The sequence below is a fragment of the Nuphar pumila genome, chromosome 7, assembly GCF_984573655.1.
Source record: "Nuphar pumila chromosome 7, dmNupPumi1.hap1.1, whole genome shotgun sequence".
Lineage (NCBI taxonomy): Eukaryota > Viridiplantae > Streptophyta > Magnoliopsida > Nymphaeales > Nymphaeaceae > Nuphar > Nuphar pumila.
The window spans coordinates 39,249,858-39,277,642 of NC_143255.1; the positions used below are offsets into that span (position 1 = coordinate 39,249,858).

Consider the following 27,785-nt stretch of genomic DNA (forward strand, 5'->3'; position numbering starts at 1 on the left):
ATACTTAGTTTTTTAATAAAATAATAAGTTGAGAATTATGAGAAACTTCTTTGTGTTTGCCCTTTGGGAGTGTTATAAGTGTTTCCCTCATGGTTCACTTTAGTACTTGTCCATTATTGATGGACGTGCTTGTCCACTTAGATCTTTATTGGACATGTGTGTTCTTTATTAAAGATTTTTTATTCATTACATACTTGTTATTTATAAAATATTATTTTTTATATTGTGGCTCTTTGGTATATACCCTTAGTGCCTTAATCTATCACTTGCATATATGCTTAAATGTGTTCTTATGCATATCTTATGTGATTCTTCATAGCTTTTGTATAAGATATGGGGCTTTAAGTTATTAAGATTATTACATATAGATGAATTTTTTATCTCTTTGTGAGTATCCATGATTAGTTGTACTTGTGTATGAACTTAGTTTTCTGTATGGTTTTTTGAAAATCTCTATATATGTTTTAGCCCTCTTTAATGTTATGTGTAATTGTTGTCTCATAGTAAACTTGTAATCTAGATTGAATTATCTTTCTATATAACTTGCTTATATTGATTATGCATATAATTGCATCAATTGACGTCTTGTTGTGCATATGATTACAATATATTTATTCTAAGTTTTCATCTACCATTATTGGATTTGATTTGAAACTTTGTTTTTTTAAATCAGTTCTTATATATGAACTCACTTATTTGGAAATTGATTTTCGTGAGTATTTATTGCCTTCTTATGACATTTGTTTTGTTTATAAATTTTTTATATGATGCATTTTTTGTTTTTAGCCTTGTTGCTTTTGTTGAACTAGAGTTGTTTGTTGGGGTTGAGTTCTGTGCACCTCAGTTTTCTCAGTTTAGATTATCGGCTTATAGTGTGGCTCTAACTGACGTTTGTTTAATCTTTGGTTCCGTGATTGTACTATATCACACATTTGGATATTTGACCATTTGTATTATGGATGCTTATAATTATGTTTATTTGTGATGGATATTTATTTTTGAAACCATGGTGTTTTGAAAGATTGTGAAATTTAATATTTCAGCCTTGATTTGTAAATATTTTCTGTACCTTTTTGATGACATTAGTTTGTTTTCATTACAAGTTCTTTTACGTTGTGTGTTTCCTCCTATCATGCCTCTTATTTAACTGTCATTTTATGTAGACAAGAGATGTTTTTTAAATGTGGTGAGTTATGTGCACCCATTGGTTATTCATACTTTTTGTGTGTTTCCTCCTAGTATGCCTCTTATTTAGGTATCGTTTTATGTAGACAAGAGATATTTTTTAAATATGGTGAGTTATGTGCACCCATTAGTTATTTACACTTTTTGTGTTTTATTTTGCCCATATGTGACATTGTGATTATGCTTTTGTTTTAGTAGCCAATACACTTGTTTAAGTGTCATTTTATGTAAACAAGAAGTGTTGGTTATTCACACTTTTTGTGTGTGTTTTAGCCCATTAGTGACATTATGATTATGCTCTTGTTCTAGTAGCTGATACACTTATTTAAGTGTCATTTTATGTAGACAAGATGGTTATTTACACTTTTTGTGTGTTTTTTAGCCCATTAGTGACATTGTGATTATGTTTTTGTTTTAGTAGCTGATAGAGCTGATTTTTGAGGTTTGGAGGTCTAGTAAAGTGATTGCTTGTGGTAGTCGAACTATTATTGAGATTTGCAAATATCATTCCTTTTGTTGTGTGGGGTTTTTAAAATCTCTTCGTAGAATTTCTAAACTTTTTCTACTTGTATGAAAATATGTTTATTGATAAAATTTTATGCATCTTATGTGTATTCCATTAATAATATATATATTTTAAGATTGATGTTAGGTCCTTTATGCTTAAGTTCATTTTAGGTTTTGTGAATAAATCTGAATGGGTTGTGATTTATGAGATTGCTCTCTTTCATTATTATGTACATTAAATATGCTTTAATTGCATGTTGAATATATATGTGTTTCATATTAATTATCTTGTTCACATTGTTGTATGCATGAATTTAATTATCTCCTCTTTTCTTGAGGGCTCTTTTGAATTGTTATATTTTATATGCATGCCATTGGTGATGATTTGTTATTTCATTTGAAATAATTTTCTAAAGATCCTTGGGATATTATCTATGCATAATTGTTTATCTCTTCTTTATGATTTATATGTTTTTTAGTGATTAAATTCTCTTATGACCAATATTTATGTTTTTTTTGCAAAAAAAATATGTTGATTTTGTGTTTGTGGTTTGATTTCATAAAAATTTATCCTTGAGGTATGCTCCTCTTATCTTTCTTAATGATTATCTAATGTTTCTCTTGTTCGAAATTATATTTTAAAAATTTTATACTTATTGGGTTAGGATATTTTCCTTTGTGTTGTTGGAACCTTTGTTTTGTTCTCTCTGCAGGTTCTTAAAAATGCGATGAATTGACAAAAGAATATCTTTGATACATCATACCATGAAGATGGAGATAGTCAATGAAAGCTTTTGGGGATGATCACTAGTGAAGACATTCAATGCGACATAAAGATGAAAACTTCCAATGAAGACATTTGAAGACTTTGATCCTTCCCGTTGCTTCTTTTTGTATTTTCAAACTTTTGGTATATCAAATCGTATGTTTGAGGGGGGGAGTGTTAAGTTATATATATATATATATATATATATATATATATATATATATATATATATATATGTGTGTGTGTGTGTGTGTGTGTGTGTGTGTGTTTTCATACATATATATATTTTTGGTCCATATTGTACATATATATATATATATGTATATATATTTTATTTATAATGATGTAATAGGTAAATACCCATTAAGGGTATTTTGGTTATTTTAATCCTTCTAATAGGCTGTGCCCATTAGGGCACATTAGTATTTTTACTTTAATTTTTTTTGTCCTTTTTTGTTTTTATAAGGACTATTTGGTCAAATACCAAATGGAGCTGTTGGAACACTCCGACAATTATATTTATAGCCGTTGGAACAATCCAACGGCTCTATTGAGGTCTCTTTCTTTCTTGTATGTGTATAAATAGGAGCTTTTATCCCTTTTTATTTCTTAATGCTTCTCTTAAGCATTCATGCTCAATAAGATAATATTTTTTTGTGTTTTGTGTTCTTCTTTTTAGTTCTTTAATATCTTGAATGCACTTAGTGCATTTGTTGTGCCTTTGTGTTCTTGTATTGCCTTTTAGTTGGACTTATATACGTGCATGTGCACTTTGTGTTTATGATCTTATAAGCCTTAAGACGCCCTTATTTTGTATTTCTTCATATTTCATTACATGGGTTGCACGGATCTTGATTGGCGAGGCACAGATGAGGGACAATGCTGTTGTGTGCGTGTCCTCTTGCTTGCTTGCGGCATGGTGAGGCCTTGCTACTACAATGCACAAATGCATGCACACATTGTGCAAATGATGTGGATATAGGATGACACACAAAGATGCGCGTCAACAACGAGGAGCAAGTGCACACTTGGGTGTGCAAGGCTCCTTCGGGACTGGGGCATGAACAAGGGAATGCACACACTGTCTACCGAAATGGAAGTCTTAGAGTGCACTTTCCCTCCTTCGAGGCAGAAAGGACCTCCAAAAGCAATTTCATTAGCTGCCACAAAACTGAGCTTATTTACATATTTATAATTCAGGGTTTAGCCATAATTGCTCATGCACGCATTTCCTAAACTACCCACCCTCTAGGCTCCTAATTACAAAATTGACTTCTAACATTCGCATGTGTCTGCAGAGTGCAGCATAGCTTTTACTATAGTGGAAAATAAACAAAAGGAAATTCCTGCTTATTATTATCTTTAGGGTTTATATCAGCAGAAAGGAAACTCGAATTACTTAAACGCAGTTTAGAACATGAAATGTACATGTGCAGGCGTGCACACACACACAAACACTTGCACACATGCAAAGACACACCCACACATGCAAGAGAGAGTATTGAAACCATTTTTTTGTTTGGAAGATACTTGGTAGTAAATAATTTTTGCTCAGTTGGGAGCTTTTTCCATGTCTAAACAAGTACAGTAAAGGTTAAGAACAAATAGTGGTACTACACTGACTGCAAATGATGTACAGAAGTCAAAGAAAACATCATGGCTCTGCCATGTGTGTGACAGCAGGAGGCACTTAAGTAATTAAAAGGAAGGGTTGGGTTTGAAAATTTTGGAAAAGATTACTTCCACCTTTACTGATGGCAGCAGGAATCATGATTACCTGTTTTGGCCAGCTTTGTTTTCACACAATCAGTTTTCTAACAAATATATTCATCTCGACATGAATAAATTACAAGGGTAAATATTGTGACAACTAAAGTACTTGATAATGTACGTGCAAATATGTGGACCAGTTTAGATGTTTAAATTAGTTGACTACATTCAATCAAATTTATGAGAAACTTTGGTTTATGTCATCCAATTTGAACAAAAAGTGAAGTTGGATTAGTTCTTGGTTTGTAGTTAGAGGATCTGATTTTTCATGTCAGTTGTTTTTACAGTTTGGGATTTAAAGCAGGTTAGTGTTTGTAGATTTGTAGTCATTATATATGTGACTAATTTATCCAGTAATGGTGGTTAAAATTGCAGGATGAAGTTGATGTCAGCAAAGAGCGGCTTACAAATACTCAACTTGAGGGTTTGGTGGGAATGATAAGAAATGCTGAGAAAAGTAAGCCCTTGTTTTCATTTTTCAATCTCTTCTTGTTTCTACCATGCAACTCAAACATATAGATTACATTTGACTAAATATCTGCACTATTTTATTATATGCTGTTAGATGTTTTACTTCTTAATCAAGCACGGCTTCGAGCATTAGAAGATGTTGACAAGATTCTTCAGGAGAAGGAGGCATTACAGGGAGAAATTAATATGTTGGAGATGAGGTTGACAGAAACAGATGCTTGGCTTAAAGTTGCAGCACAAAAAAAGATAAATGCTGAATTGCTTGAAGATCAGCTCCAGAAACTGGGAAAAGAAACTTCTGAGAGGAGTCCTATGAGGGAAGATGGAGAAGACTTCCATGAAATCCAGGACACTTCCTCAAGCAATGATGGTCCTGCAACCGATCTAGTTAGTTTTTCTTCTCTCAGTGAGGAACTAAAAACTCTAAGGGAAGAGAATATGTCACTGAAGTGCGATATTGAATTACTGAAGTCAACACTTGCTAATGTCAGGGAAACCAGTGAAAGAATGCTGGCAATGGAGAAAGAGAGATCTTTGTCAGAGGCTGCTCTAGAAGAATTGGAGTCAAAGCTTACAGTTACTCAGGAAAATGTTACCCAGCTTAAAACTTTAAAGTCTGAATGGAAAGCTCTATGTGGAAAGGTGGAACATTTGCAAACACTGCTTGAAAGCACATCTAGACAAGCTGCACAAACATCTGATATTTTGGAACAAAATCATGAGCTTTGGAAGAAAGTTGATGGATTGGAAACTTCTCTGGAAGAAGTAAAGTCATATAAATTATCAGAACAGTCACACCAATACAATAAGTTTTTGGAACAGCAGGTCAGGATATTAGAGGACTACCTTCTAAGGTCTGATCAAGAGATCCAATCACAAGTTCATCTGTATAGGGAGTCAGTAAAGGAGTTCCATAATACTCTTGAAAGAATAAAAGAGGAAAATGATAGACGGAAACTAGAAGAGCCTGTTGATGATATGCCTTGGGAGTTTTGGAGTCATTTGTTGCTCTGTCTTGATGGCTGGTTACTTGAGAAGAAAATATCCTCCAATGATGCAAAACTATTGAGGGAAATGGCTTGGAAGAGGGATGCACGCATCCGAGATGTGTTCATGGATTGCAAGGATAAGCAGGAGAGTGAAGCTGTAACTGCTTTTCTTAAGCTTGTATCAGCACGAACACGGTATGGTAACATCCGTATTAAAGTTTCGGCAAGTAATCTCACATATACACACGATCACAAATGCACACATGCACACATACACATATTGAATGCATACACATTCTTCACGTAGCTTATGCACATTCAAACTTTCACAGATCTTACTAAATAAGGTTTTCTCTTTTGTTGAAGTCCGGGACTACATGTTATTCACATTGCAGCTGAGATGGCACCAGTCGCAAAGGTCAGGTTATATCGTTGGTTTGTCATTTTTAGACAACTCTAAATATGTAGAATCTTCAAGTGGTTACAGGCTTAAGATTTTCTGCACCAATGAGTTTTTTATTCTGTTTTCTCCTTAATATCCAAGCTTGATCTTTCATTAACCTGACCTCAATCTGGAAGTTTGATGTAATGGGCTGAGCCTAGCATCCAGTAATGAGTTCAACTTGTTAAATTATGTATATATTAATATATATATATACATATACTTATATATATATATACATTCGTATATATATAAGTATATATATACATATATGTATATATACATAATTCTTTTTTCTTTTTCTGTTTTTTTGTACAACCAAAAACCCGATAGGGGTGTTTTGGTAAATTACCATGTAATTTTTCTTTTTTTATTTTTTCCTTTTTTCTTTCTTTTTTTCTTTTTCCTTTTTCTTTTTTATTTGTTATTTTTCTCTTTGGAGTACCATAAGGGGCCCCACCCATCTAGTCGTTGGGGCCCCAACGATCATATTTATGACCGTTGGGGCTCCCAACGACTAGAAGGGAGCCCCCTTTATGGTCTCCTTTTTGTTCTCCTCTATAAATAGAGGAGGCTCTCTCATTGTAAAGGCATTGGGTTTTCACCCTCCTCTTTCTTTCTTCAATAATATTCAACTTATGACTTTAAGTCATTTTCTACTTTTGTGAGTTTTGTGTATACACTTTTAGTGTTTGTGTTCTTGGCTCTTATGGTCACTCTTAAAGAGTGCTTTTGCTCTATTGGTGCTTCCGCCTCTTTTCATTACATAACTCATCCCATGGTGCCTGTTTTTGTGGTTGGTCAAATAGTTAACTGCACAACACGGATTGGAAAAAGATGTACTTCGATTAGGTTAGTGTTAAGCAGGAAGAATGAGCGCCACCCCTAATGCGTAAAAAGGCATCCTCTATTTTGACCAACAAATTCACTCAGAAACTCCACTTGGTCAAGATCAAGGAGTCCGAAAGGACTATTGCAAAGGATTCTATAGGATTTATCTATTCACAAAGACATACACCCACAGTTTGTTTGTAGGTTTTAAGAAGTTCACCACATTTTATTACTTTTTACAAATTTTCTGTGGATTGCAAATGCAAGAGTATTTTTGTAATTTTATGCAAACTTTGCTGCTTCTATATTAAGGATCATTTAATTTGGGCAATTTCCTATTGCATTAAATCATGTTTCTAAGACCTATCCTTCATGCTATAGACACAAATGGGTCAGATTTGAGTCAGGTCAAGCTTGACTCAGCACTGCATCTGAATTTCAAAGGGTTGATCCGGTTCTATATCAACATCCAACTTGGATCTCATTCTGGAGTTCAGACCTGATATGTTCCGAGACCTTGTAGTATGGGTCCGCTGAAAATGGTATAATATATTGATTTTTCTGCAAGAAATGCAAATGGGGTTGGGCTACACCTGGTTTTGATCCAGCTCCAAGCATATTCCATTTGTCGAATTCCAACCCAGATCTGACTATTTATTCACTATTTGACCCGAATTCGAAAATGTAGTATCCAGATGGAGTAATATGGGTTGGATCTGGTTAGGAACTGGGTCGGAGGTTTGATCAATTTGCATACCTGCTTCATGTGAAATACTTGTTACGGAACCTCACTACAGACACACATAATGATATTAAACACATTATAGATCCTTATGAGGCATACACACATGGACATGTGGAATGTTGTTAAAATTCATTCCCGTTCATGGATATTAAAACATCCCCTGCATTCCTCCATCCATGACAAATTTAAAATAACCCATGTGGGTTTATGCATCAATTGTTGCCAAATCATACATTTAGTAAATTTATAAAGCGGACATATTGAAAGATATTCTACATTCCCAAAGTACTGGTGGATTGTAACGCCCCAAAATTTCAAACTTGTGAACCTTTCAGAAAACAGGCAAGAAACTAGAAAAATCTCTTTCCTTCAGAGTTTGTTTATGAAATCAGCGGAAGACTATTTTTTTATTAAATTCAGAAAGGCAAGCTGACAACCCTGGGCACGTTAGCTAAAAGAACCAAAACGCACAATCCATGTTACTTGCGAAACACTTGGAAAAGCCACTTTTATTTAAGAAGTTTCCCAAATAGTACAAAATTCGGATATCCCAAGGAAAATTCGTTACAAAACCCAAAACATCCAGGACGCGAGCTAAGAGCAGGAAGAAGAAATCTTAAAGCCATCTTGCAATCGCGCAATCGCCCGTGGTGTACCTAATCATCACCTATACCCATAGAATGAGTTATTTTTGCGAAAAAACTAGTAGGTGCACGAAAGAGACTACAGGAAACTGAATTAAGTACATTTAATTCAGTATGCTAAGCAATTTAAAGCAGATATGCAGTTAAACAGGTAAGCAGTGCAAAACAAGTAAGCAATTCAAAGCAAGTAAGTAGTGCAACTGTCAAACGCAGCATGACGATTCATTTGATCGTAAGCTGTGAACTACCACGCAACAAACTTGTTTTCGTTCCTTGAACGGGGTCTCTACATTTAATCATTATCAGGACATCGTTTGTCGCTCTCACTATTTCTAACAAACTCTTTGTCCTGAACAACCTTAATTTATTCTCATCTCTCTAGGCCTTACGCGACCAACTGTCACCTGCTATGACTCACTTAAGGCGTCATACTTTCTCAGAAAAGCCCACCCTTTCATAGAAGGTCCAAAACATGATCTAAAATCAATAAGATTTGATTCTCACATCTGAGTTCAGCATGTAATCATGCTAAAACAGAAAGCCAAAACTATAGATTTATAACTGACTATCCCAATCAATCTCAGAAGATCATCACAACTCACCATAACTTTTTATGGTAATCAAAATCATAAGTTCCACGTCGGATCGCTAGGTTCGGAAAAATGTACCTCACAAAGAATTACCGCCCTAGATGGTATACCTGGTCTTGGACCATACACTTTCTCACAGGAGTTCACCGTCTTTGCGGCTACCCGCTCGTGGACAATGTACATTCTCAAAGAGAATCTACCACTCTAGCCGGTTACCAGATCTTGATCATACATACCCTCGCAGATAATCCTTTGGAGATCAGGTCCTCAACAGATACCATACCCAGTGATACATGCATCAATACAATCGACTGCTCTGAACAATTGACCGCTCTTGGGGTCAATAGCTACCAATATGGGTACAAGCATGCATATCAACAATCTGCATCGTATCACTTCACCTGGTAAAACAAATCACAAGATCACAAGTTTCTCCAATAAGGTTCCATGAACCATGAACATTTATCGCATGCTTTCAACATTTCTTATCACGTGGCATTTTAGTCACATCATATAGAAGCATATAATACTACGCATCGTATCATTGCCACCAGGAACATTGCATTCTTCAAATAAGACCTCGAAGCATGTATAAACAAAGCATGAGTTCTATACACATGAGAACACGCAGATTACTTAATATAAATCGACTAAACATCAACATATGTAACTCCTACGTAGTTATCTAAATTCACAGGATTCAAGTTATATATGCATGTAAGACAATTCAGATCATTGCATCATCATATGCATTCACAATTCTTATCTCAAAGCACATCGCATTCGACCTTTCTAGAGTGTAACTCACACACATATCTTCAAGATATTTCAATCAAATTCAAGATACTTATCAATCATGTTATACAGGTATGCTATATTCACTTAGGCAATCATAACGCAATTCTTTGCAATAAAACTACGTAGGCGTGATGTGTTATTCACGTAATTAGTCTAAACAAATCATTTGTCGGTGCGAGATGTTATCCACCTATATGCCAACATAAGCATCATAATTATAAGCATCTCGGGGACACACAAAGTCATACGTAATTTCATCGATAAGGTTTTACTTGACAAAAAAATACGTATCCAAAACACACGAAAGTGTTATGACTCATCAACCAGTGTGAACAAACTTATGTTTCGATATTACTGGCCTGCGAGTACGCGCAGGCAAAACGTAGAAACAACTGAGACTAGTTCGGGCATCTGTTATTCTATGTATTTTCAATAACCCGAATAGTTAGTTGAATCCGCTCCTAAGGGGACGACTTTCAGTCGAGAGAGAATTCCTCAAAGGCAGGTAAGCAGTGTCACGGATGCATCCAACTTCTGCAGAAGTGTTGAGCTAACTTTTGTAGCCTCTTTCCCCTAACTCCAATGACTGGGTAGACCAGATCTTTGCCCGTGGGGTGGTTGTTAACAACCTGTCCATTGAAGTTTTGTACCGCTCCGTCCGCTTCCTTGACAGACAACAAGAAGTGAATGGGTGTGTTAGGGGTTGCTTAACTAACGGCCCATTCTATGCTGTGGTCTTTCAACCACTCGAGCATATTGCCTGTGAAGGCAAATCAGTCAGTATATTATGTGATTACAACATTGTGCATTTAGCATTATTCAAGGTCGCACGACCGTCTCATTCGATCATCGCAGTACTAGCGTATAATGCACGACTACAAGTACTCTAGGATGAAAGATGTGTAGTTCCTCAATAAGAACCTCAACAAAAGTATTTCACAAAGATATAATGTTTCTCAAACTTTACTTTTGACATTTTTTATCTTTTGAAACAACCAACTGCTTGTGCCAACATCTGGCATGTGATTTTCTCGAATCTCATCCGCTATCGGGGTATCTACATGCCTCGCATGACTCGATACCGGCCTCGATAGACGGGATATGGGTTTCTCAACAGAACCCCCGCTAAGAAGTTCGCTCAAGCCCCAATTCGAGGTTACTCGAGATATGCCAAATAGACGAACAGAACCAACCAAAACACGTTCTTCCAAATACTTCGATTTGAGCAGTCTTTGATGCTTTTGCACAGTTCCCTAAAATCTCAAGTCTACTTTGCAGGACTGCGTACTCGAAGAGCCAGGATCCTTGCGAGGTATCTAACAAATTTGATCACAGGAGATAAGAAGAGAGAGAGAGTGAGAAAGAGAGAGAGAGAAATTCACAAATGGCTGGGGTGGCACTTCAATACTCGACCTCCAAAACCCTAAACATTATAAAGTAAAAACATATACATTTTACAAGAATGCCATTAATGAGATCCTATTTAACATGTGTTGCATATAATATGCGTATGGATCTGGATCCAGATCCATACGCATATGCAGACTGTATTTTAACACCCTCCCTCAAGTTGTACGTGATTTTGGAGCATGTACAACTTGCTCTTCAATAGCCAAAATTGACGTCCTGTTAATCCCTTGGTAAACAGGTCTGCCACTTGATCTTCTGTTCGAACATGACGTAGTTCTATCTCCTTCATCTCGACTTCTGCCGTATGAAATGTTGATCAATCTCAATGTGATTCGTTCTGCTATGCTGGATAGGATTACATGCAATGTTTATTGCGCTTTGATTGTCACAGAAAAGAAATGATCGAATAATTGTCTCCCCAAGATCACTCAATAAGTGTCTAATCCATGTGGCTTCTGCTGTGCCTGCAACCATCGATCTGTATTCAGCCTCTGTACTCGATCGTGCCACTGCCTTTTGTTTTCTGCTGCTCCAGGACACTAAATTGTGCCCAATATAAACACAATATCCAGAGACAGATCGTCTCTCATCTGGATCCCCTGCCCAATCTGCGTCTGTATAAGTGATGAGTGCATGTCCTCTATGCAGATTATCGTTCTTGCGATAAACAAGTTCGTCTCCTATAATTCCTTTTAAATAGCGTAGAATGCGCTTCACAACTTCCATATGACCCTCCGTTGGAGCATGCATAAACTGGGATACCTGATTGACAACATAAACTATATCAGGTCTGGTAAAGGTCAAGTACTGTAACATCCCCACGAGACTTCTATACGTTGTAGGGTTGATACAAAGATGACCATCTTCAGAGCTCAGCCTTTGATGTAATACACTAGGAGTGTTGACTGGTTTGCAATTCGTCATCCCTGCTCTTTCCAGAAGGTCAAGAGTGTATTTTTGTTGCATGAGTGTCAATGTGTCTTGTTGTCTGTCAACTTCCACACCAAGAAAGTACCGCAACTCCCCTAAATCTTTCATCTTGAAAGTTTTCATTAGAAACTGTTTCACGTCTTGCACATGACCATCTGAGCTCCCAGTGATCACAATGTCATCAACATATATAAGAAGTATAACAATGTCCGCCTTTTGGTAAATAAAGAGTGAGTGATCCAGAGAGCATCTTCTAAAACCATAACTCTGAATCTGCATAGAGAAACTTTCAAACCAGGAACGGGACGCCTGTTTCAACCCATACAGAGATTTCCTTAGTTTGCACACCCAGGCAATAGGATCCTTCTCGGTATAACCAGGTGGTTGCTCCATATACACTTCTTCCTTTAAGGTTCCATGCAAAAATGCATTTTTAACATCCATCTGGCTAAGGCTCCAACCTTGATCGACTGCTAGGGATATGATAATACGAATAGTACCCATTTTGACTACGGGACTAAAAGTTTCGTCGTAGTCTTCACCATATTGTCGTGTGAATCCTCGAGCAACAAGTCGCGCTTTATATCTGTCAATACTTCCTTCAGGCTTATATTTTATTTTATAAACCCATTTTGAGCCAACTACATTCTTTCCTTCTAGCCGAGGGACTATTTCCCAAGTCTGGCATTTATGAAGAGCTTCCATTTCTTCATTCATAGCTTCAGTCCAATGACGGGATTGAAGAGCTTGATTAAAACAAGTGGGTTCATCCTGTTTTGTGAGCTGAGACATAAACAACTGGAAATCAAGGGAGGTCTCATAACTCACCCATCATTGAATAGGATGCTTAATGCGTGACGGCCTTTGAGCCGAATCATTGGCGATGCTTTCCTCCACATTCATTGGCTCTGTATTTTTGCTCCGTCTAGTGTATATCTGTCCAGAGAAACGTTCTATTGGGGTTGACTCAACTGGAGATAATTCAACATGCATTTGTGAGTCATTCAACTCCCTACTCAAGCCGAAGGAAGAACAATTTGTTTGACATGTTTCTTCTGTATTAGCAAAAAGATCTGCGCTCATCCATGGATCATATACTTCTAATTCTCGAGGTGGCAACACTGCAGAGTCATTGACCTGGAAATTTTGTTCGTCAAAAACAACATTTCTGGAGGTCCTGATACGTTTTGTAGTAGGGTCATAGCATCGATAACCTTTGTATTCATCTGCATACCCAACAAATCTACACTTGACAGCCTTGTCCTGAAACTTATTTCGCAGAGATGAATCAATATGTACATAACATACACAACAAAAAACACGCAGCTCATCGTAAGAGGGATGTTGCCCAAATAAAGTATAATAGGGAGATTTCCGATCCAAAAGTGCCATAGGAAGACGATTTATGATATGAACAAATGTGTGAAAAACTTCTGTCCAGAGACTAACGGGCACATTGCTATCATGTAACATGCTCATCGCGCTCTCGACAATATGCCTGTGTTTCCTCTCTGCTACCCCATTTTGTTGAGGAGTATGAGGGCAAGAAACCTGACGGCTTATTCCTTTATCCCGAAGAAAGGCAATAAACTCGTTCGACGAATACTCTCCACCATCACATTGTAAATGCACAATATCACAAGCAAACTTTGTTTTGACCATCGAATGGAATTCCCGAAATATTTGAAAAACTTCATGCTTGTGTTTTAAGAAATATATCCAAGTATAACGGGAATAGGAATCAATAAAGACAACATAGTAACGACTGCTAGAAAGAGAAGGAATAGGTGCGGGTCCCCAAACATCGGAACAAATAATCTCAAATGGCTTTGAAGCTCTTTTATTTATAATATGAAAAGGAAGAACATGGCTTTTGTAGAGTTCGCATGAAGAACATTTATTATTATTATAAAAAAATGAACTTAAACTAGACTCTGGAAGGAGACCATCAGATACAAGATTTTCAACGAAACCTCGACTACAATGTCCCAAACGATTATGCCAAATATCTGGCTTATTACAATGAGATGAATTAAAAACTTCCAATGAAGGAAAAAACAAAGACTCTGAAGGTGAAGACACTGAAGAATGCTTGGACGACTTCAACTGGAGGACTGGGACTGAGGGCGAAGACACTGAAGGAATCTCCTTGAAGACGTACATGTTTCCTTGTCGCTCCCCCTTAGCGAACGCCTCCTTCGCTCGTAGATCCTTAACATAAACAAAAGAGGGAGTAAATTCGACGGAAGAATTCATATCGTCAACAAGTTTAGCTACAGAAACAATGTTCTTTTTAATATTAGGAGCAAGGACATTTGACAAATGAAGTGAGGATTTTGACATAGGGATATGTGCATTGCCAGTATGACTAATGGAGTGATAAGTTTCATCTCCCGTAACTATACTACCTTTTTCAAAATAAGGCAATAAGTGAGATAACTTACCCGCATTACCCGTAACATGTGTGTCGGCACCTGAATCAACATACCATTCACCTTGTTCATTCTGCTTGATCGTCATCTGTGACAATGCTTATAACAAAAGTTGTTGCACATCTGTGGATGACACTTTTGTGTCCAGAGCAGTAGCTGATTTATTCTCAATTTTGTTTATTTTTCCTCTATTCTGTGGATTGAACCAACAATCAGCTTTCACATGTCCTCTTTTGTTACATAAGAAACAAGTGGGCACTCTCCTCTGATTCCCTGTATTAAAAGCCTCTGAAATATTAGGTGTAGGCAAGATACCACGTCCTCCCTGCCCGAAACGTCCGCGGTCTCTGCCTCTGCCTCCTTGATGTCCTCCATTCCCTCGTCCAAAACCTACAGAAGTGTCCATGGCCAAAACTGAATGAGGACGAGCTGATTCATTTCCTTCTGCCCTTTGCTTCATAATCATCTCATGCTGAAGAAGTTTCGCTTGGAGGTCGTCAAAAGTAGGCAAGTGAGGGAGGCATGATAAAGCTGTGGTAAACATGTCAAAATCAGGACCCAATCCATTGAGAAGTTGTTGAACTTTATCTTTATCTGCAATAGCACTTCCAACAACAACCAATTGATCAATAATACTCTTCAAGCGGCCTATGTATTCCATGACTGTCATGGAGCCTTTCTTCAAACTTTGAAATTCATGTTTTAAGTACATAACTCGGGCTTCTGATATCTGAGTATGTCTGAGACAACTTACTCCACAGATCTGTCGCAGTGCAATCATCTGAAAGAGTAACCAACACTTCTTGAGAGAGTGTTGACGTAATATAAGCAACCAAAGACTGATCCCGCTTCCTCCAAGCTGTATACTCTGGATTCTTAATAGAAATGGTAATTGTGTCACCCTTTTCATCCTTGGTTTCCTGCAAAATAAGTCATGGTGGTATAGGAATTAAACCACCCAAATGTTCATCGAGATCCTGACTCCGTATAAAAGGAAGGATTTGCCTCTTCCAGGTCAAAAAATTAGAATGAGTAAGTTTTTCAGTAACGAGCTTACTCAAGAAATTGGCAGAGGGGCCAGATGACGAAGAGAAGTCCATAGCAGTGAAATGATGAATAAGCACACAAGATGAATGGGAAGAAAATAAAACATATTTTGAGATCACTTAATCAATCAGTAAACCTTGAATAAGGCATATACCTGTACTACCAAAAGTGTTGCACCAAGAACACTAAAACAACAATATAACAATCGTTGGTGTTTAGGAAAAGATGGAAGCAACACAGGTCTTAAAACCAGTTGTTGATGTTGAGGAAAAGATGAAATGAAGAAGATAAAGGTACCAACTTTCAGAATATGAAATTTCAGATTCAGAAGATAAGATTTCAGATAAGATAAAGAGAAGATGTCATGCTGGGTTTGTTGTTCATGTTGGGTTTGATGTTCACGCTGGGGTTGATGTGAAAGTTGAAGAACCACGATCTCACGCTGGCTTGCTGTTCACGCTCCTCATGCTGGAACTGTTCACGCTGGGCTTTGAAGAACCACGATCTCACGCTGTGTTGCTGGGCTTTGAAGAACCACGATCTCACGCTGTGTTGCTGTTCACACCTCTTCACGCTAGGCTTTGAAGAACCACGATCTCACGCTGGGTTGTTGTTCACAAGAACCACGATCTCACGCTGGCTTGTTATTCACGCTTCTCACGCTGGAACTGTTCACGCTGAGCTTTGAAGAACCACGATCTCACGCTGGAACTTCACACACAGGATTAACCTGAGCTCTGATACCATAACAAATTTGATCACAGGAGATAAGAAGAGAGAGAAAGAGAGAGAGAGAGAGAGAGAGAGAGAGAGAGAGAGAGAGAGAGAGAGAGAAATTCACAAATGGCTGGGGCGGCACTTCAATACTCGACCTCCAAAACCCTAAACATTATAAAGTAAAAACATATACATTTTACAAGAATGCCATTAATGAGATCCTATTTAACATGTGTTACATATAATATGCGTATGGATCTGGATCCAGATCCATACGCATATGCAGACTGTATTCTAACAGTATCCCTCTCCTTAGACGAGAATGTATCGCCAAGCTCTCGACTCAACTCTTGTCGCAAGAGAGAGATAGCGGTAAATGCCTTTGCATCCTCCATGAGGATGCCTTTATAGCATGTGCAATGAGTGAAAACCTGAGCGTCATCTGCAATAGCAAGGTAGTAACAAAACATTTACAAAAGCAAGAGCCTGAGCGCAAAGCGCGATGACAAAGGAAAGACATGACAGAAGTAAAGGACAAGGATCGTGAAACCGCGTCCTTGAGTTAAATGCGTACTCATATAAATATATATTTGTATATATATTTATTTAATTGTCCTTTTTAGTTAATTGAAATCAATTCAATTGTCCAAGTCCTCCGTGCAATCTTCCCCTACCTTGGGGAGTTGCAAGCTTGCTGGTGTCTGCGAGTGTAAACGATTGACGACTCGAGCCACGGAGTGTGAGCGGGATCCGTCGTACAAGCTGCAAAAGTGACGATCTTAGCAAACTAACACCAAAAATAGAAGGTCAACGGCGCTGCCGTCGTCCTGACGTGAAGGAAGCAGAGGCAGGGGCATTGTGCCCTTGCGCACCTGCTATCAGCAGAAAAAGCAGGGGAAGGGGCTGCGATCCCCTGCTGTCAGCAAACTACGAGGAGGCAGGGGGTTGCACCCCTGCCCTCAGAAAGCAAGGGCAAGCAGGGTTGCGCCCTTGCCTGACAAAGTAGAAGAGAGGTAGGGGCTTTGCCCCTGTCTATCAATAACGAAGGGGAGGCAGGGGGCTTCGCCCCTGCCTGGCAATTATGCGAACAGGCAGGGGGCGAAGCCCCTGCCTGATGCCGGGAGAGAGGAAGGGGGATCTGCCCCTTCCAGTCGAAAAGCAAAGAGGCAGGGGCTAGGCCCCTGCCCGTTAGCCACAAAAGGGGGGAGGCAAGGGGCTTCACCCCTGCTTGCCAAAATTAGCGGAGGCAGGGGTGACGCCCCTGCCTACTAGAAGGAGAAGGCGCAGGGAGGGGTCTTGGCCCCTCCCCTACCAAACTAAGGGTGCAGGGAGGGGCTCGGCCCCTCCCCTGCAAAATGAGTGCACAGGGAGGGGCTCGGCCCCTCCCCTGCAAAATGAGTGCACAGGGAGGGGCTTGGCCTCAACCCTACCAAAGGGTACACGGGGAAGGGGCTCAGCCTCTCCCTTGCATACAGGGGGTACAGGGAGGGGGGCTTCGCCCCTTCCCTGTCGTTGGAAGGTGCAGGGAGGGTTGCAGCCCCTCCTCTGAACAACGAGGGCGCAGGGAGGGGCTCGACCCCCTCCTCTGCCGTAACAGGGAGCAGGGAGGGGGTTGGGCCCCTCCCGTGCTAAAGGTGGTGCGGGGAGGGGGTTTGACCCCTCCCTTGGCCGTAGGGAGCACAAGGAGCAAGGAGGGGGCTCGACCCCTCCCTGAAATCAAAGAGAGTAAGGAGAGAGCTTGACCCCTCCTGCGTACTACGAAGGCAGGGAGGGTCGAGCCCTCCCCTGCGAAGATCGAAGGCAGAGAGTGTCAGACCCTCCCCTGCACACCTAAATAGAGGAACAGGTAGGGGCTCGACCCTCCCTATGAAGGAGACAGGGAGGGGTCTCGACCCTCCCTGGTGAAGAAGGAGACAGGGAGGGGTCTCGACTCTCCCTGCTGGAACCCTTCTCATAGGCGGCAGGGGTTTTACCCCTGTCGACCTGTCGGCAAACTGGTACGGGCTAAAGCCCCCGCCGGATGCCCATTCCCTATCGTAAAAGACCGACAGGCAGGGGCTTTTGCCCCTGTTGGTCGACGGAAGGAAGAAAAGAAAAGGGGAAGAGGCAGCGGCAGAGGGGTACGCACCTGGGCTTCCAGCGGTAGGTGGCCGGACGCAGGGCGAGAATGGAGGGTGCCGGAGCGGAAGGCGGTGGGTCGCCGGTGCCTTCGCTGCAGAGAAAAGGAAGAAGGTGGTGGCCGGCGGCTTCGGTCGCCGGTGACTATGGCCGTCAGTGGCTGCGGGGGGACGAGAGGAGGCGATCGGGGGAGAGAGCAGAGAGAACGAGAGAGCAGAGGGGAAAGGGGGGTTTCGAGAACCTCCCCCCCTCGGCCTCGTTGTCTTTAAAAGACACGAGAGGCGGTGCCTCTGTTGGGTTCGGGTCTGGATCCGACCCGAATCCAAGTTTTTTTTTTTTACATGGATGCCTTGTAAGAGGTACATTTTTTTCTTTGTGTTTTATTTTATTAATCACTTGGCTAGTCGGTTCTTCTTGCAAATGAAAAACAAGAAAAGGAATAGAAATGTGATTTTCTTCCTGTTTTCATAGACCTTTGAACATTCATTTGTAGTTTGGAAAAGTTTGAGGTTTTTTTTCTTGAATCCTTTCTGTTATCTGACAATTTTTTTGGTATTTCAAGGTTGGAGGTTTGGCAGATGTTGTATCTGGTCTTGGTAAAGCATTGCAAAGGAGAGGGCACCTTGTTGAGATCGTTCTGCCAAAATATGATTGCATGCAGTATGATAGGATAGATAACCTAAAGGTGTTCTGTTTTCATCATGTTAAGCTCTTTTATGAGTTCGCTCTCTTTGCTAATTATGTGTGACATCTGAAGACATAAATTCATAACAATGCTTATGTTGTAGGCCTTAAACGTTGAGGTAGATTCATATTTTGATGGGCAATTATTCAAGAATAAAGTCTGGGTTGGGATAATTGAAGGTTCGACCAGCTGTCTCTTTTATCCTTTTCTTCTTTTTTGTTTTTCAAACTTATTGCACTCAATTTGACTGATTACATTTTGAAATTTGTCCAGGCCTTCCTGTTTATTTTATTGAGCCTTGTCATCCAGCTAAGTTCTTCTGGCGGGGACAGTTCTATGGGGAGAATGATGATTTTAGGCGTTTCTCATTCTTTAGCCGTGCAGCTCTGGAGTTCCTTTATAGAGCTGGGAAGAGGCCAGACATAATCCATTGTCATGACTGGCAGACGGCTTTTGTTGTAGGCACTCAAAATGCATTACGGTTCTGTTTAAACTGCTTATATAAATCACAATGCTCCTAGGTGGTTTTTTGCCGTTACTTCTTTCTGTGATCTTTGTTTGGAAGCAGGAATAAGATTATCAGGGCTTAAATATAATGACCATATGGTTGAAATCAGTTCATTTTAACCAAGGGTTCTTAAGTCCAATTCTCACTCTTGCATAACGGAGAACTGTATATGCTCATCTCTAAAACTCTGCCTTTTTTTTTCAGGCGCCACTTTATTGGGATCTTTATGCACCCAAAGGCCTTAATTCTGCTAGAATTTGTTTCACATGTCATAACTTCGAATATCAGGGGACTGCACCTGCTTCGGATTTGGCATCTTGTGGCCTTGATGCTTCCCAATTAAATAGGCCAGACAGAATGCAAGATAATTTTGCACATCAAAAGGTCAATTCTGTTAAGGTGAATGGATGTTTTAGCAATTTCAAGTTCCAAAGATGAAGTTTCCTTTTCCCTTTTTCTTCTTTTTCCTTTCTCATTGTTTTTAAACTTCCATTATCATTTGACAGGGTGGAATTGTCTTTTCAAATATTGTCACAACTGTGTCACCAACATATGGCCAAGAGGTGCGCACTGCAGAGGTAAGCATTGATATAGTCATTGTGAAATGAGAAATTTCCTTTTTTTTTTGGGAAAACACATTTCTTAATTTTATTAGAATTTACATCGCCATAGGGTGTTCTTAAGCAGCCAATGCATCTTTGGGGCTAATGTCATGAATTAAAGCAGCTCATTGTCTGATTAGAGATGCTCAAGAAAACACTGATCCCTTGATTAAATAGTTGATTTAACCAAGTGCTTTGTTGTGCTTGACCAAGTAGTAAAACCTGTCAAGATTTGACAAATTAATTATGAAATGATTTTTCTCTATACAATAATGGGATCAAAGTCTTTGAAAGAATGTTTTATTTTGTGAGAGCTCTTGAATGTACCAAATATGTGCAAGTCCAATTTCGCTGTGGTGAGTCTGGTGACTATTGATGATAGAACATTTATAGGATCATGTTGTTGACAAAATTTTGAAATATTTTTACACAAAAGAATAGTGCAGAAGGAAGTGTCAAGGTTGGTGATAACTTGCAGCTGCAAGAGAATATAGATATTGGCATCACAAACAATCCACAAGAATTAAGCAGTATTTTAAAACCCAATGTCTTACAACTCAACTCAGCATGGGTTGACTCGTGACTCAGCTGGGTTAAGCCAATTTTATATTTTATAATTTATAGAGTATGTGAATATATAATATGATTGTTATATATTATATATCAACATGCATAAAGACAATCATACATACATATATACATATATTGTATTTTATATATAATATATATAGCATGAGAGACTTTGTGAAAATGCATGTTTATTTTAGTATTTTACATATGTATTATGAAATATGTATAATTATACAAAAATATAATATGTGCATATATTATAAATTATGCATATATATATATATATGTATGTATGTATGTATATTTGTATGTGTGTATCTAATATGAATCTATATGTGTCTGTGAAGGTTGCCAGAGGTGTGCATTGGTTTATCCATGCACAAGGTGTGCACACCCATTTCGACCATTTTGTTTTTAATTTGACTGCACAGATGTGTTCTACATGGCCAATTTAGTGGCAATCAGCTTTTGGATCACCTGATTATGACATATAAGGTTTGAAAATTCAATGGCCCACAAATTTTTTAAATTTCAAACGTTATAAATTCAAGTTTTTTGCTGAGTAAACACAATCCAAGGGCTGGTTCCTAGCAAATGGGGCATAGACACATCTCTGTGGTCGGGTGGCTGGAAAATTGTGGCTTTTACCGGTGCACCTGCGCTGTGCACTTCTAAGCCCTACACACCAACTCTCCTCTCTCTCTCTAGACATACATATGTACATACATACATATATATATATATAAAGAAAAGTGTAAATATTTTGGTAATATATATGAAGAATAGTAGAAGTTTACACGTTAACTTCACTTCTTTCCTTCTATTTTGATAACTAGTAAGAATTAATAAATTAATTTCTTACATAAATTTTATACTTCGTGCAAACAAGTGCATAGTCAGGCTACTTTGAATAAAATAATAAATATCATAAATAAATTGTTTAAATGCATCATATAATTGTATGTTTTAGATATAATAGATTCAAAACATAAGGTAAAAATATTGCAGTTACATTAGATTATGCAATTTTTCTATTGATTCCATACATTATCGTTCTTAACTTTCAGATTATGTAAAAACAATTCAAAAATACATTATTAAGGTTTTTAAATGACACGTGTATCTCAATCTTTTTGTTGAAAAACAGATTTCTTATCTAAAACATCCGATAATGTGTGAGAAGCATGTTTCCCAAATAAGGGATTTCCCAAATAAGGGAAACATGTTTTCTTATTTCCTATACAAAGCAAGTAGGTTTTTCATGTGATACAAAACAAGTTTCTTAATGGGAAACAAGTTTCCGGCAAGTTTCAGAAATGTTAGGTTTTTGGTTTCAGAAATAGTTTCCTAGGAAATGAGTTTCCCATATGTAAGTAGGGTCTAGCAACCATGCATGTGTGTGTGTGTGTGTGTGTGTGTGTGTGTGTGTGTGTGCATAAAACTAACAAAACTAAGTATGACTTATCCAAGTCAAACTGTGAACTTGGCCTAGTCAAGCTATGAGTTGGCTGATTTTTGCTTGGTTTTGTTGGTTCCCTAGTCCATTTATTGGGTTAACCAGTAAGTGGATAATCTGGGCCGAGCCGAGCGAGTCAACAAGTTGGCTTGCTGAGTTTTCAAACACTGGAATTAGCTGGTTTATTCATTGGGTTACTTCATCATTCTCATTATGATCTTACACCAGCTCCATGATCTTAGTTTGAACATTTAGTCGTCAGTTTCTATATATATAGCTTTAGGCAGTTGTCACAATCCAACATGTTTATTAGAATTTAGTGTTTTGACAAAGGCTGCATTTATCTGTTGGCTTATGCAGATGATGAAAAGCGATGAGAATTGATTCATAATCATTATGAAACCGAGGTGTGGAGAATTGTTTCAAATAATGTATTCTATGGTGTGTTCATGGACCCAGTCATAGCTTACTCTTGTTGTAGTCTTCTTCAACAACAACAACAACAAACAACAACTATGCCTTCATCCCAAAACAATTGGGGTTGGCGATATGAACCAAAAAAGGAAATCATTCGGGTCTTCCACATGAATCCTTCTCTTCCAATCATTTCTATCCAATGCCATGTCCTCGGAGGTTCAAAGCATTCATATTCTTTCCTATCATCTCCATCCAAGTCTTCTTAGGCCTATCCTGACCTCTTTTAACTAATATATTTTCATATTTCTCCATCCTTCTAACTGGAGCATCATTAGGCCTTTGTCGAATATGTCCAAACCACCGTAAACGATTCTCTCTCATCTTATTTTCAATGGATGCAACACCTACCTTCTTACGTATCTCCTCGTTTCGAATTTTATCTTTTATTGTATTTCCACACATCCATCTAAGCATACGCATCTCAGCTACACTCATTTTTTTAATATGATGTCTCTTGGCAACACAACATTCTGTACCATATAGTAAAGCGAGCTTAATTGTCGTCCTATAAAACTTTTCTTTCAACTGCAATGGCATTCTACGATCGCACAACACTCCAGTTGCACTTTTCCATTTCATCCACCCAACCTTTATCCTATGATTTACATCTCCATCAATTTCTTCGTACTTTTGAATGATAGATCCCAAATATTTGAAACAGTCATCCACCGGTATTTCTTGCTCATCAAGCTTCACTACACTCCCATCACTACTTCGTTGCTTACTAAACCGACATTCCATATATTCTGTCTTACTCTTACTCAACTTAAAACCTCTTGCTTCCAATGTCTGTCTCCATAATTCTAACTTAGCATTAACCCCAGCTCTAGACTCATCAATCAAAACAATATCATCAGCAAACAACATACACCACATCACATTTTCTTGAATTAATCTCGTAAGCTCATCCATCACTATAGCAAATAGGAAAGGGCTTAATGCAGATCCTTGATATAACCCAACCGTTATAGGAAAATTGGTTGTCACCCTTCCACAAGTGCAGACATTGGTTACTACTCCTTCGTACATATCTTTAATTATACTAATGTACTTGAGAAAAACACCTTTCTTCATCATTGTCCACCAGAGAACATCCCTAGGTACTCTATCGTATGCCTTCTCCAAATCAATAAAAACCATATGCAAATCTTTGTTCCTCTCTATATATCTCTCAATAAGTTGTCTAAGAAGATGTATAGCTTCCATAGTTGATCTTTCAGGCATAAAACCAAATTGATTCTCCGATATCATGACAACCTTTCTCAACCTATACTCAATCACCCTCTCCCAAAGTTTCATAGTATGACTCATGAGTTTTATACCACGATAGTTTGTGCAATCTTGTATATCACCCTTATTCTTATATAGAGGCACCAAAGTACTCTTCCTCCACTCATTAGGCATCTTATTTGTCCGCCAAATCTTGTTAAAAAGATTTGTCAACCATTCTAAACCTTTCTCACCCAAGCTTGTTGTAGTCTTCTTCCTCAACTTAATATACTGCAGATCTTGTCTTTAGTGCTAGGTTGTGTAATCACAACAAGGAATGCCAATACTATTGTAGAGCCAAATCTACAATTTGATATTTGGATAGGGTGCTTCTAAATGATTAGATAAAGATATGGATGGATTGCAGTTAATTTTATTATTTAACCACTTTTCCCATATCCAGCATGCTTAATTCATGAATGCAGCAAGATGAGTGCATTTTGTTGTTAAGGATCTCTTAATACATGCTAGGCACATGACATTGTGTGCTTCTTTTTTCTATGTTCATCTACACTTGAACTTAGTGCATTCATTTGGATTTTGGAAGTTCTATGACTAGTAGAGGCCTATGTCACGTGGACACTCAATATGGGGTGTCGGACCTGAGTCAACACGGCAGGACATGGGTACGGGTTGTTAGGAAAAACCACGAGCAAGAGACAATCAAAAGGAAACAAAGAACAAGAACGATCAAACAAAACACAAGAAGAACACAGATTTACGTGAAAAAACCTCTCCTCAAATCCGAGAGAGAGTAAAAAACCACGGCCGCCCAGAGAGAAATATTATTGCTCTTAACAGACAGTTACAAGCTCAGGAAAGAAAAGTGAGAATATAAACAAGGCAAGGGCGACAACCCTAACCCTAACCAAATCGGGTCGGATCCACTGAAAACCGGGTCCCAAACATAAGCCCCAGAAAAATTTCTTCTGGGGGGGGGCGCTGCCCCCCTATAACCTGCACCGGGGGGAGCCCCCGGACCCCCCTTCCTGCAGGGGCAAAAACAGTGAATCAGGCTCCACAACTCATCACGGGTACCGCACGACGTGCGGGTACATCGTGGGTCGAGTCCAACCCCGACCCGATCCAAAAAAATTGGTGGTGTTTGACTTGTGGTCAAAGGGGTGGGACTATTTTGGTCCCCCCTCACTACGATAAACCCTCTCTCTCTCTCGTCCCCCCCCCCCCCCCCCCCCCCGACCTGGTATGCCCTTTTCTCTCGTTCCTCCACCCCACCCCACCCCTCTGGTTTACCCTCTCTCTCTCATTTTTTTTTGGGCATTAACCTGGGTGGGGGGAAACGAGAGAGGGGAGGGGAAAAGAGAGAGTGAGTGAGAGAGAGAGAGAGGGTAAACCAAACGGGGGGTGGGGTTACCTACCTCCTCTTTCTTCTTCTTCATATGCACACACACAGAATATATATATATATATATATATATATATATATATATATATATATATATATATATATATATATATTGAACTTGCTGTGTCATACCCTCCGTACTTGTACCAGTGTGACGTAGGTAGAGGCTGATGGTTGGTTAAGTTCTTGGGTCTTTTGGTTCAATAAAATTAGTAGAGATTGTGTAAGTCAACTGCTAGAGACAGGAGCACAAAGCTAAAACTCATATCACAGAAGAATTTATTTGGCACCTTGGATTGGATTTTGGAGGACTTCATCACATTGACAAGCAATTCATGTTGTATGGAACCCGTTACTTAATGAAAGAACCAAGCATATTTAAATGGATTAGATAAATCTGACAGAAGCATTTAATGGGACTATCTCTACCCTATGTGCTATTACCAGAGCAGATCACTAACTTCTTAGCCATATATCATTCCACTTGTTATCTTCACTCTCCTCTCCAAACTCTCAGTCTAAAACCTCTTGACATTGATGTAAGTTTAGAGATGTGTTAAATTTGTTGATTTTACTTGAATGCATTATTTTTGCTGTACTCTATGTAGGTCAATTTGTTTATACTTTGTATGCATAGAATGGTTATTTTTCCCTTTTCTATGTGTTATAAACCTCTCTATTTCTATTTGTGTTAATTGCTTGTCTCTCTCTAAGTGTGCATCCATGCATGCATATGTGTGCATGCATCCTCACACACGCATGCTTGTGGAATGTGTTGCATTTAGTTTGTTTTTTAACTAATTTTTGACAATGGCTAAATATTTTGTTGTTTGACCATCAGCATTATCTTTTTTTTTCTGTATTTTGTGACAGGGAGGACATGGCTTACATCATACATTAAATAATCATTCTAAGAAGTTCCTGGGCATTTTAAATGCAATTGACACAGATGCTTGGAACCCAGCTACTGATACTTTTCTAAGGTTTCAATATACTGTTGACTATCTTCAAGGAAAAACAAGGAATAAGGATGCCTTAAGAAAGCATCTTGGACTCTCTTCTGCAGATGCCAGTATGCCTATGGTGATTTTTTCTTTCAGAATCCTATTTCTATTTTGATACCTAGGTTCTGTATTATGGTATTGAAGATGATTTGAATCTCGTCTTACTCTTCAGATGGAGGTTGAATCTGCTGAGAGAATATATTCCTCCTTATTTTACATGATAAAACTGTTCTGTTCACTTATAATCTTGATGTCTGTCTGGATGCCTTCTGAGAAAGATTTCTTTGGAATTTACATGTTTTTTCAGTTTTATAACTGGAACATAAAATTGCCTCTTCCATTTTCTATATGAATTTCCCCAATATAATTTCTAGATTTGGATATAAAATTAGGAATTTGAATGTGCTTTTCCTTCTACACTTTCTATATTATTTCAACACCCATTGGAATGATAAATTGGATTTCTAATTTCTATAATGAACATGGACATATTATGATTGTGCTTGAAAGTAAAGCTTCTTAACTGCATGGTCAACAAGAGGGAAACACATTTTATTAACTCAATGTATTCCTTAGCAGGATAGATAGGCTGTAATGAGATATGCGGAAATACAAAAGGGTTCAATAATGAACCAAAACACAAGCATACCCACTATGGGGTGAATGCCAAAAGGCAAAAAGAATATTATTCAAGAGAGAAAAAGGGAGAGAACTCCTACATTTTGAGAGGGGGGAGACCCCTTTATATACAAGAGGGAACAACAAAAGGAGGGGGGCCATTGGGGCTCCCATAATGGACGTTGGGGACCCTAACGATCCATTATGTGGGGCCCCCAATATTTTGGTATAAATACACATTATATATATATATATATATATATATATATATATATATATATATATATATATATATATATATATATATATATATATATATATATAAACACCCCTCTTCAAACTTTAGGGGAAGAAGACCGAAAGTTTGTTAAGATGGAAAAGAAAACGAGGAGTTGGAAGTGCTTTGATAAAGAAGTCAGCCAACTGATATTCTGATGTAACATAAGGCAAAGTAATAGTCCCTCTGACGTATTCATCTCGAATATAGTGACAATCCATTTCAATATGCTTAGTGCGCTCTTAAAAGATATGATTGCTTGTAATGTAGATCACACTTTTGTTGTCACAACACATCTTGGAAGGAGTTGAGATGATGACCCCCATATCACAAAGAAGACTTCTAAGCCATACAATCTCCATGGTTGTAGTCGCCATGGCACGATATTCAGCGTCTGTTGATGACAAGGATATTTTTTTTTGCTTCTTGCACCTCCAAGAAATAAGCGAATCTCCTAAGAAACACAAAAACCAGTGGTTGAGATTCGATCATTGGGATTGTTAAAAAATGATGTTCTCCACGTTTACCTGTGCAAGAAGGAAGAAACACGATATAGGAAGA

General features: G+C 38.5%; 1 protein-coding gene across 3 annotated transcripts in view; it reads left to right on the forward strand.

Moving 5' to 3' along the window:
- LOC149831989 (putative starch synthase 4, chloroplastic/amyloplastic) overlaps positions 1-27,785 on the forward strand; it is a 92,089-nt gene that overhangs the window by 35,332 nt on the left and 28,972 nt on the right. For all 3 annotated transcript variants that reach the window (XM_090014250.1, XM_090014251.1, XM_090014252.1), the window contains exons 3-11: positions 4,604-4,685; positions 4,794-5,883; positions 6,055-6,106; positions 18,955-19,077; positions 19,181-19,256; positions 19,351-19,535; positions 19,790-19,984; positions 20,092-20,163; positions 26,199-26,408. In XM_090014250.1, the coding sequence (XP_089870376.1) occupies positions 4,604-4,685; positions 4,794-5,883; positions 6,055-6,106; positions 18,955-19,077; positions 19,181-19,256; positions 19,351-19,535; positions 19,790-19,984; positions 20,092-20,163; positions 26,199-26,408 (2,085 nt within the window). The remainder of the gene's footprint in view (positions 1-4,603; positions 4,686-4,793; positions 5,884-6,054; positions 6,107-18,954; positions 19,078-19,180; positions 19,257-19,350; positions 19,536-19,789; positions 19,985-20,091; positions 20,164-26,198; positions 26,409-27,785) is intronic.